The sequence below is a fragment of the Sardina pilchardus genome, chromosome 12, assembly GCF_963854185.1.
Source record: "Sardina pilchardus chromosome 12, fSarPil1.1, whole genome shotgun sequence".
Classification (NCBI taxonomy): domain Eukaryota; kingdom Metazoa; phylum Chordata; class Actinopteri; order Clupeiformes; family Clupeidae; genus Sardina; species Sardina pilchardus.
Genome location: NC_085005.1, coordinates 26,426,250 through 26,438,040, shown reverse-complemented (window position 1 = coordinate 26,438,040; position 11,791 = coordinate 26,426,250). Strand labels below are relative to the sequence as shown.

At 44.7% G+C, this 11,791-nt stretch overlaps 1 protein-coding gene across 2 annotated transcripts; it reads left to right on the top strand.

Moving 5' to 3' along the window:
• Nucleotides 1-1,769: 1,769 nt before the first annotated feature.
• Nucleotides 1,770-9,718, top strand: LOC134098530 (GDNF-inducible zinc finger protein 1-like). 2 transcript variants are annotated; one of them, XM_062551607.1, is made up of 7 exons: nt 1,914-1,958; nt 2,595-2,669; nt 2,925-4,700; nt 4,989-5,086; nt 6,436-6,603; nt 7,661-7,818; nt 8,840-9,718. In XM_062551607.1, the coding sequence occupies exons 3-7, from the start codon at nt 2,938-2,940 to the stop codon at nt 9,611-9,613; spliced, it is 2,961 nt and encodes a 986-aa protein (XP_062407591.1). In that variant the 5' UTR covers nt 1,914-1,958; nt 2,595-2,669; nt 2,925-2,937; the 3' UTR covers nt 9,614-9,718. The 2 variants fall into 2 exon arrangements, with proteins under 2 accessions (XP_062407590.1, XP_062407591.1); XM_062551606.1 differs by lacking the exons at nt 1,914-1,958; nt 2,595-2,669 and adding an exon at nt 1,770-1,902.
• The last annotated feature ends 2,073 nt before the right edge of the window (nt 9,719-11,791 follow it).

Here is an 11,791-nt window from a genome sequence, read left to right as displayed (position 1 = left end):
GAATGTATAAAGAAAACCAAGGCTTTTACAGCAATGTGCAACTGAAATAATGACCAATATATCATAACTTAATCCTTAATCATATCCTATAGCCTGTATCTGCTGTGCCATATACTTATCCTCTGTTTGAAAGCATAGACGAGAAGAATTTATTAGAATTTGAGAATACAGATGCAGTGCTGTGTCTTGTTTCAAACTACAGAGCAGAGGAGGTCCATGGGAGAGTCTTCTGTCTGTTTCTAGGTTCCTCTCTCCCCTCTCCTAGCTTTCTTATGAATGAATGTCTGTGGGAGTGTCCCAGGAGGATTTGCATCATTTGTGTGAAGTACTGCCGCCATGTGGTAGCTGAAGGTACGACAGAAAGATTTCCTGGAATTCTCAGGCCATATGTTCTGAAATAGCCTACAGCACTTTTCACTGTTTTAGAATTAATATGCAGGTATGACTATAATCATCTGTGTGCATGTATGTGTGCGTGTGTGTGTGTGTGTGTGTGTGTGTGTGTGTGTGTGTGTGTGTGTGTGTGTGTGTGTGTGTGTGTGTGTGTGATGTGTGCTTGTGTGTGTGTGTGTGTGTGTCTGTGCTGGTGCTTCTGGTCAAGTCATCAGCTACAACAGGCAAGTAAAATCCACAACCTCAATGTCCACCTTCCTTGAACCCAACATGTAGGCTAAGGGTGTGCTTGTCTGGTGCCAAACCACACGTTCTTTTCCAAAGGATTACAACAAAGTGCTCTTGATCTGGGTCAAAGAAGGACATCTATATTGATTTTTTTTTTTTTTTTTAAGTATATTTTTTGGCCTTTTTGCCTTTATTAGTATAGGACAGTGAGATAGACAGGAAACAAGTGGGAGAGAGAGATGGGGCGGGATCGGGATATGACCGCAGGCCGGATTCGAACCTGGGTCCCCGTGGGCACTCGGACCCGTAAATGGTACGGACGCTGTAGCCTGCTTCTATATTGATTTCTTACACAAACTGTTGACTACAGACCTATCAATACTTTTGCTCTATTAAAAAAGTGAAGTGAATATCATGTCTGGTTCTTTTAACCCCTTTAATTCTTGAGATATTGGACAACACATAATAACTGGCAACTGGTAGGACTGTAGGTCAAAGCTCCATTTATCGTATGATCAACGGACATCGACAAAATCTAGACAATGCAGGTATTATTTTAAAACTAACAGATTATGTAAGATTTTTGTTGATGCTATGTTCTTGTTCGTGCAAGATTTACAATACAAAAAAAAAAAAAAAAAAAATCCGAAAACAGCCAATCAGAGCTTCGACAAGCCTATTAGACCACAGTGACAGCTTCTTGAATTTCCCCTTGGGAATCAATAGGCAATCTATCCATCCATCCATCCATCTATCTATTAGATTTTAATGACTGTCTTTTAGAAAACATTTACTCGCCATTTGCAAAACAAAGCAAAACAAACAAACAAACAAAAAACAAAGAGATAATGTAGGCTTAGCTACTTTTAATAAGCCAATTCTTATCAATCTAAAAAAAAAAAAATAGTGCTCTTGGCGATTGAATGAACCTTCTGTGCACAAAGTTGTAGGCCTATTGACACAAAAAATGTGATAGGCCTAAAGAGGCTAATAGTAGGTCTGTAGACTAGTGTAGGCTACATAGTAGCCTAATTTATCCGTGACAGCTTTGGGAAAATGCACTGTTAACAACAACAAAAAGCGAAAATAATGTCATAATTTTCATCAACCACAGGCCTTCACAAGCTACCGTGAACCCCGTTAACAACGCAACCGGCACAGTCTCAAATCCAATATGGATGCCAACTAGGAAGGAAACGGAACGCTGGGTGCAATTTTTACAGGAAATACTTTCGTCGCGGTCTCGCATTTGTAAAGGGCTGCCACTTTACGGAGCTTACGGTAAGAACATACATAACAGTGTGCTGTAAAGTTGATGCATCGTCTCACTTAGCCAGGTTGTTGTTTGACTGGAGATGCATCAAAATATTGGTCAAAGGAAAGATATATAGCATTTGTGTCAACCATCAAGCTAATGTTAACGATAACCTATGTCGTTTAGCTTACACGAGCTAGCTGGGTCGCTTTTGCAAATGCAAAATACTTACCAACAGAGCAAATGTTGTACAGAGGCGATGTACAGACACTAGACATGTAGCATGTTGCATAGACGCGAATAATCCTGCTAACTTGACCTTCGATATGAACCAGATACGATTCATTCAGCTTAACTAGATTGCTAAATCAGCTAACAAGCATTCTGATAACATGGACTTGAAAGGAACAGTGTCGGTGATCCCACTTTGAGAATAGCTCAGGGTAACAATAACTCTACAGAACGTAGAACACGATTAGCATTGGTCACAAATGTTTCTAAAACTCAACACAACATTGTACACTATTCCACTCTGATGTGCGTTCAAAGGACGATTCAACCACATGGGTTCATTTAGTTGACGTAGCTATACGTAGATAAATACCGTACAGATAGTTTCTTAATCTAGCTACACGTTAGCCTAAGCTTCACCAAATTGCACATGCCTTTAGCGTACACTGCGGCCAGTAATATATTGTCATGCAGATTTGCTTTGCAGCACAAGAAGTTGAGAAGAACATTCACCCCCAAACTTAAGAGAACAATCACAATCAAAAGGAATTTGGTTCCAACTGTGGGTGTCACTCTACCATAACATTACAATAGACAGACAACTAACAGACAAATATAACAATATAAAGTATATTATAGGCTATTATATACAGGCACAATATACAAGCACACTACAGATAATAGTAGGAAGTAAACCTTAACACACTTTGCTAGCGTAACCAAATGTTGACAGTATCATGTAAACGAGTTGAGTGAGTAATACAGTGAGTGTCACACACAACTGAATGTCATGTCCTGTTTTGTTGTTCCTCAACAGGAGAGGCAGAAGCATGAGCCATGAGAAGGTGCAGATCATATCTCTGTCCCACCACCAGACTCTGCTGGAGGAGATGCATCAGCTGAGACACTCCGGCCTCCTGTGTGACATTAGCGTGCAGGTGGGCCACAAAGGCGACATGAGGGAGTTCGAGGCCCACCAAGTGGTGCTAGCCGCGTCGAGTGGCTACTTTAAAAGCATCCTCGTGGCGGGGGAGTCTGTCAAAAAAACTCTGCTGTGTGACGTGCCCGCCGCTGCGTTCGATGCTTTCCTGCAGTACGTGTACACGGGTCAAATCGAGGTGGAGAGGTCAATGATACACAACATATTCAAAATGGCCGAGTTACTCGAGTGCGTTGACCTTACCGATGCGTGCAAGGCAGTGAGTGGCCTCTCGGTGGCTAACGACACAGAGAGACTGCACCCAGAACCCTTGACTCAACCAAAATCTTCTGCTGAGACTCCTTCTCCTCCAAAGGGTCGAGGTGCAAAACCAACCCAAACCAAACAAGCAACGATCAAAGCAAGCGAAGATCCCCCGGTCTCCAAAGAGCTGGAGAAGACGCCACAGAAGAGGAAAAAGAGCGATAAGGATGCAGGGAAGAAGAGTGAGGATGTTGGGGAGAACGACAAAGAGGACCAAGGCAGCAGCGGACTGAGTAACAGGCTCGCCAGCCACGAGAAGTCTCCAGGTCGCCCTAAAGTCAAACACCCCAGGAAAGGGAAGCCAAAAGCCAGCGAGGGGTCAAGCGACTCTGCCCAGGTTGGGACCAAGAGCACAGAATTAGCAGGAGCCCTACTGGACACTGAACACAACGACACTACCAATGTTGGCACCGAAGGCACCGAATTAACAGAAGCTCTTCTGGGCATCGATCAGAACGACACTCCCCAGGTTGGGACCGAGGGCACCGGTTTAACAGAGGCTCTACTGGGCCTCGATCAGAAAGACACTACCCAGGTTGGGACCGAGGGCACCGGTTTAACAGAGGCTCTACTGGGCCTCGATCAGAACGACACTACCCAGGTTGGGACCGTGGGCACAGAGTTAACTGAAGCCCTGCTGGGCATTGAACAGAACGACACTACCCAGGTTGGGACCGTGGGCACAGAGTTAACTGAAGCCCTGCTGGGCATTGAACAGAACGCCACTGCCCAGGTTGGGACCGCGGACGCAGAAGCAGAATTAACAGAAGCCCTACTGAGCATTGAACAGAGTGAAAAACGATTGTTGGCAACACAGTCTTCGACCAGCGACAGCGACAGTGATAGTGATAGTGACAGTGACGATTCCTTTATGAAATTATCCCTCTCTCCTCTGAAAGCTCGCCCTCGAGACACCACGCGGGAGAAATTCACCTGCAAGCTCGACAGGTGCTATCGGACCTTCCTGTACGAGAAGAGTTACCTGAATCACCTGTTGAAGAGCCACGGCCAGAAGCCGGACGTGACGTACCGCTGCGGCACGTGCCAGATGGTGTTCGCCAATCGCAGCTACCAGAAGGTCCACGAGCGACATGCGCACAGCGAGGAACGCTGCTACCAGTGCGACGTCTGCGGCAAGGCGTTCAAGCGCAAGAAGGAGGTGCGTCGGCACCAGAAGCAGGTGCACGAGGGCTTCAGAAATAGGCATTCCTGTCCCACGTGCGGCAAGTTGCTCAGCTCGCGCGCCGCCCTCACTATGCACGAGCGCACGCACACCGGCTACAAGCCCTTCGAGTGCGACGTGTGCAACGCCAAGTTCTCGCAGAGTTCCAGCCTCAAGTCGCACAAGAGGTGGGTGCCCATTCAACACACACACACACACAGACACATATACACATACACACTTACACACATATAAAAGCTGTGGAGTACACACCAGCTTTGGAACCATAGCTTGCCTAGTAAACAGAAAATTGTCCTGGACCAACTAGGTCTGACCAGATTTGGTTAAATCTTTTTTTCCCTCCTGTGGCTCCCCGATGGACCATGTACGGGCTGTCCGTTGTTTTTCAGAGGTTGTTTATTCACGCTGGTGGTGTTTTTCTCCCTCCTCTCTGTGTCTGTGATGTGCCTGCACAGGATCCACACTGGAGAGAAGCCATACGCCTGCGACCAGTGCGACGCCAGATACACCCAGAACCACATGCTGATTTACCACATTAATCGCTGCCACACAGGTACACATACGTAACATACACTGGCTTGCCACAAGTCATGTAACAGTCATTACAGCTAGACCCATACCATACGCTAGCTTGCCATAAGTGGTATAACAGTCATTACAGGTAGACACATAGCATACACTGGCTTGCCACAAGTCATGTAACACAGTCATACAGGTAGACCCATAACATACACTGGCTTGCCATGAGCGGTATTACCTGGCTGGGTATCACGTAATACTTACTGTCAGATCACATAGTGCATGATGTCTTGCCTTAAGCGCTGCTACACAGTCAGGCTGAGGACACACGGTGGTGAACACTGTTGAGACGCAATCAGACAAAGGATGGTTTGCCATTTGTAATTAAACATGAGGCATTTTGTTTGAATTAAAAAACACTTCCACTTGGAGTTGACCTTATTTCAGTCCCAGACGCTCAGGACGCCGCTGTCAAAATGCAAGACTTAGCAGGCACACAAAACTCAATGGCATAGGGTTCATGCCCTTTCCTGTAGATATTGGGGGACCGTTTAGAGACATCCACATTGTTCTGCTATGCTAACCGTTTCGCTAGCTTGTAAACAAACTCATGTGCTTTAGCGTTGGTTTTTCCTGTAGGTAATAAGAAATAGCATGCACGCTTTCTCCAGCAGAGGGGGAAATCCTACCAGGGAGGGCTTCAATATGCAGTTACATTAAAGGGATAGTTCGGGTTTTAAGACACAAAGTTATATGGGTTCCCTGTCAGCAACGTTGTGCATCAGCACTGACTTACCCCCCGACAGCGTCCTGTGAGCCGAGATCCAGCCGGTTTTTGATCGTTTTAGATGCTGAAGAAAGTAGTCCGGCAAGTTTCTGGGGTCACGAAAGTAAAGTGTTTTTCTTCTCAAAACCATATGCGTTGAAAAGAGTGATATATTTGCACCACAAAAACGTTGTCCAGCTGTCAGTAGCGCGCAGTGATAGGAATCAAGAAAAATAGTGCCAAGATAACGAGGTTTGAATTTTTCCTGGACAACGTTTTTGTGGTGCAAATATATCACTCTTTTGAACACGTATGGTTTTGAGAAGACACTTTACTTTCGTGACCCCAGAAACTTGCCGGACTACTTTCTTCAGCATCAAAAACCGGTTGGATCTCGGCTCACAGGACGCTGTCGGGGGGTAAGTCATTGCTGATGCACAACGTTGCTGACAGGGAACCCATATAACTTCGTGTCTTAAAACCCGAACTATCCCTTTAAACGCATGCACAGTGGAGTCTGATCTTGCCAGTGACCGGGTAGTGTGTTGGTTGAAAGCAGTTGGAATCTGACAGTGTTTTGTGCGTGTGTGTGTGTGTGTGTGTGTGTACGTGTACAGGTGAGAGGCCCTTCATGTGTGACATCTGTGGGAAGAACTTTGTCTCTAGGGAGTACCTGAATCACCATGTCAGGCTCCACTTAGGCCACAAGCCGCACAAATGTGAGACCTGTGGCAGAGGCTTCGCCGTGAGGAGTACTTTACACCAGCACATGAAAACACACACAGGTAATGCACAAAACACACACCCACACACACACACCATGATAGTCTTTGCCCAGAGGAGCTCCCTACAGCAGCACACACACACATTGCACATAAACATCGCTCAAGGATATTTTACCTCCGCCAAGGAGGTATATGTTTTCATCGGGGACCGGCGTCTGTCTGTTTGTCTCTCTGTCTGTTTGTTTGCAAGATAACTCGAAAAGTAATGGATGGATTTCAAAGACATTTTCAGGGAAGGTCGGACATGACCCAAGAGAAACGATTAAATTTTGGGACTGATCCGTAATTCCGTCGGAATTCCAGAGGCGATCTCGGATTTGCTTCAAACTTTAACCACCTAAAGAGTAACCATTTAAACTTAGCCAAAATATTAGCTTGGTATACAAAATACATCCAGAGAAAAAAACGTTTTTGAACATGGTACCCCTCTTCTGATTTTTGGCACATTTGCGGCCTCATCTAAATCTGCAGCAAAGTTCAGATGTCTTTATCTCAAAAAGTGTTAAAGCTAAAGACTTTAAATTTTCTGTGAATAATGATTCCTACCTATAGATTCCACAGGGACATTCGTAAGTCGTATGTGTTGATACTCACTGTGTTTCAATCTTATGAAATCAGAAGAAAAATTGCGGATTCTTTTCAAACCCTGACATTGAGTGCCCCATTACACAATTTATAAGTCTTTAGCTTGAACACTTCTTGAGATAATGACATCTGAACTTTGCTGCAGATTTAGATGAGGGCGCAAATGTGCCAAAAATCAGAAGGGGGGTGTTTATCTCTGGATGTGTTAGGTATACCAAGCTAATATTTTGGCTAAGGTAGTTTAAATGGTTACTCTTTAGGTGGTAAAAGTTTGAAGCAAATCCGAGATGGTCAAGCAGAAGGCATTTGTTGAATTGAGGTGGAATGACCCAACTATGTATTCGTTGACCTCCCGGCTTCATGTTATTAGTGACAATCATAGATAGGACCTTACTGCTTCGGTTAGCCCTCATGATTCATTGATTTGTATGCGTTTGTGTGTTTGCGTCCCTGTGTGTGTGTGTGTTTTCAGGAGAACGTCCGTACCAGTGCAAGGAGTGCGATAAGAGCTTCACGCAGCCGAACGCACTCCAGCGCCACCAACGCATCCACACGGGGGAAAGGCCATACATGTGCACGATCTGCAGCTCCACCTTCAGCGACGAGTCCACGCTGCGCCGCCACATCATAGTGAGCCGCTCTCGCTCCCACACACGCCAACCACACACACGCCAACCCCACACACGCCAACCCCACACACACGCCAACCCCACACACGCCAACCCCACAATGCCACTCCCTTATGGCACCGTTATATTTAAGCAATAAGCCCCGAGAGGTCGTTGTTTGCACTGATTTTAGAACCGCTAAGGGGCGTTGTTGGGCACATAGAAACAAAATGCGGTCAAGGTTTATGTTTGTGTTGGGTTTTACACCGGCATCCAACGTGATTCAGCCAATCATAATCAAGGACCGGAACTATCAGTTTTAGAAACTCCATTGCAACACAACTGTGGCAAATGGTGATGAAAACTGAATGTGATCGTCTGCAAATCATGTAAACCCATATTTCATTCTAACAATAGACCGTAGACAACATATCAAGATGTTGAGCTGAGAAATTATTACTATTATTTAAATTATTACTATTTAATGAAAAATATGCATTTATTTTGAAGTTGATACCAGCAACACGTCTCAAAAAAGTTCAGTTGACCTACAGTAGACATCCTTTTCAGGGAAGGCCTTCTATTATTCAGCCAAACTGCATTCTGCACATAAAATGGTCTGACAGCAGTCCACACCCATCGTATTTGGTGCATCATACAACTAAAAATACACAAAGAAAAAGAAGACAATCTGCATCAGGCAAGAAAGGGGAGCACATTTCATTCTTAAACTAGAAAAGCACTCCAAGAGCGCAGACCTCCGCCAACCGAAAACATAACCCCCTCCTGGATCCAGACGGTGATACGGATCACCTAATGGATGGCCTTTTTTGGCCTGTCCTCCTCTGACCCAAATGTGTAGAATGCATGACCCTTTAGGATGTTAAATAGAATGGTTAGTGGAGTGTAAAGTACGCCCTTTTTTGGCCTGTCCCCCCTCAGACCCAAATCGGTAGAATGCATGACCGTGTAGGATGTTAAATGTATGGTTATATAGTGGAGTGTAACGTACAGTATGGCCTTTTTTGGCCTGTCCCCTTCAGACCCACAAGAAGGAGACGCCGTGGAGGAACTTCGTGAAGGTACTGAAGGGCAACGTGGAGGACCGCAGCGTCAAGAAGCCCCGCACCGCGCCCGCCCTCAAGAGGAAGAAGAGCTCGCCCGACGAGGAATCCCCCGCCACAGCAGACGCCCCCAAAGAGAAGAAGAGCTCGCCCAATGAGGAATCCCCCGCCACTGCGGATGCCCCCAAAGAGAAGAAGAGCTCGCCCAATGAGGAGTCCACCGCCACGGCAGACGCCCCCAAAAAGAAGAAGCGCTCGCCCAATGAGGAATCCCCCGCCACAGCAGACGCCCCCAAAAAGAAGAAGAGCTCGCCCAAGGAGGAGTCCACCGCCACGGCAGACTCGCCCAATGACGAGTCCCCCGCCACTGCAGACGCCCCCAAAAAGAAGAAGAGCTCGCCCAAGGAGGAGTCCACCGCCACAGCCGATGCCCCCAAGAGGAAGAAGAGGTCGCCCAAGGAGGAGTCCACCGCCACAGCAGACGCCCCCAAAAAGAAGAAGCGCTCGCCCAAGGAGGAGTCCACCGCCACAGCCGATGCCCCCAAGAGAAGAAGAGGTCGCCCAAGGAAGGAGTCCACCGCCACAGCCGATGCCCCCACGAGAAGAAGAGGTCGCCCAAGGAAGGCCACCACTAAGACCAGGAGCCGGGCCACCACTAAGACCAGGAGCCGGGCCACCGTGATGGCGATGACGATGATGGAGACCGTGGCGCCTGGGATGAGCGGATTGGCTGAAATCTGTGTCACAATATAAGCGTTTCATATCGGTCGATATGGGTAATTATTGAAACATTGTGTGACTTATGTAAAATATGGACCAAGAGGAAAAAATAATAAATGTTTTATTTTTTATTTTAAACTTAACCTTCCTCTGATTGTAGGCAAGGAAGTATGTCCTTGGCTATGTAATATGTCACTGTCTGAGTTATGTCTCTATCAGGCTTGTGCAAAATTCATAATTGAATTGAGAATGACTCCTAAATTCCAATTCAATTCTTGAGCTTGAATTGAATTTGAATTGAGGTCAAAAACAGGATTCAGAATTACAATTCGAATTTGAATTAAAGGAAGTAGAATTGAAATTCATTGAAATTCAAAGAAATTCATATACATAATGTAAGGGTACTCTTTAACAATGAAGTTTCACAAAATATGTCAGATATGATCGCAACAAACACACAACTTATAACTGAAAACAGTAATCAATTACATTTCCAAAGTAACCTTCTCAAAACTGAATGTATGTGAGATTCTTCCTGTTATGTGACTGGAATTGTTTTGAATTGCCATGAATTGAATTCCACTTCCGGTCATTCCAATTCAAATTCAACTTCCTGTAGGGTGGGGCCAATTCAATTCAAATTCCAATTCATGAATTGAATGGAGGCCAATTCTAAAATTCGGAATTGTGCACAAGCCTGGTCTCTATGGCGTTTAGATGCAGAGCTCCAGACTGACCTTTTGCGTTGGTTGCACTGGTGCGCCTAATTTTTGTTTTAGGTGCACCGGCACAAAATGTGGGTGATTGAGATGGGAGAAATACGGATTTCAATGAAACCCATGAATAGGACTTCCTGCTTTCAATGATGTAAAATGATGATTTTTACATCATTGAAAGCAGGAAGTCCAACATTGAAATCCATATTTCTCCCATCTCAAGGCAAACTGAGGGAATGATGCACGACCATTCAAAAACATGACTGGTTTTCTAAAGATACAAAGTTTAATGCTAATCGGTGAAGTGTTCCTTTAACCGTGCATTGACCAGTGACCACAGCATACGGTCCTTACAAAGTTACATCATGTCAGTATCACACTATCATGTATGACACTATCATGTCACACACACACACACACACACACACACACACACTGTGTGTGTGTGTGTGTGTGTGTGTGTGTGTGTTTGTCTTTGTAAAACATGTTTTGCTCCATAAAGGTTTAAACTATGACCTGATGTACAGTTATATATTTAGTCTTTTCACCTTTAAAATTATAGCCTACTGACTAAATTTATATGAAATTGGTCTAGACAGAAAAATTGTCTGTTTGGAGTGCTGCAAGGTGTAAATCCTTTTTGGTGCGCTTTGGTGCGGGGATTAGATATAGAAAATTGAAGTGAATGGTAATTAGATTTTAATGACTGTAACATTTACTCTCTATTTGCAAAAGAAAAACAAACAAACAAACAACAAAAAAAAAAACAAAAAAAAAAAACAATGTGAGACAATGTAGGCCTAGCCACTTTAAAATAAGCCAGACGTCTCTTTTCATATCAATCTAAAAAAAAAAAAAAAACATTAGTGCACTTGACTATAATGGGCCTGAGTGAACGAGCCCTAGCTCTGTGCACAAACTGTTACTTTTAAGTCATTACTTGACACAAATGTGATACAATAGGATAATAATAGGAACTAGCCTACATTAATAATGGGTCTAGACATATAGTACACTATGTGCAATGCCACATAGGCCTACTACTTTCTCCGTGACTGCTTTGCCTAAAATTACTGTAAACAACAACAAAAAGCGAAAATCATTTCATCATTTTCATCAACCAGGGACCTTGAAGACAAGTACCGTGAACCCCGTTAACAACGCAACCGGCACAGTCTCAAATCCAATATGGATGCCGACTAGGAAGGAAACGCAAGGGGGCAGGCATATTCCCGGAAGTAGAAACACGAAATGAGCTGGTGATCAACACTCTGCTAACTCCCTTGGACGGCCATAGATTTCAGATTTTTTTGCGATCCCATAACTTCATGTAACATGTGCCCTTTGTCTCCCTTATAGCTTCTGTGTATTCTATATAGGGTATTGAAGGCAAAATTAATTCACTTCTTCCCCGTATATTACGTTGGTTTCCCGTAAAGAAGTATTTTAGCATGTCTGTTGTAGGGAAGCTAACGTTCGCCCGTAATGTTTGGAT

Excerpts from the sequence above, each read along its gene's own strand:
- LOC134098530 (XM_062551606.1), top strand. The coding sequence starts at position 2,938 with ATGAGCCATGAGAAGGTGCAGATCATATCTCTGTCCCACCACCAGACT. Across the intron at positions 4,701-4,988 it reads AGCCTCAAGTCGCACAAGAG|GATCCACACTGGAGAGAAGC; the intron begins GTGGGTGCCCAT and ends GTGCCTGCACAG. Across the intron at positions 7,819-8,839 it reads CGCTGCGCCGCCACATCATA|ACCCACAAGAAGGAGACGCC; the intron begins GTGAGCCGCTCT and ends TGTCCCCTTCAG.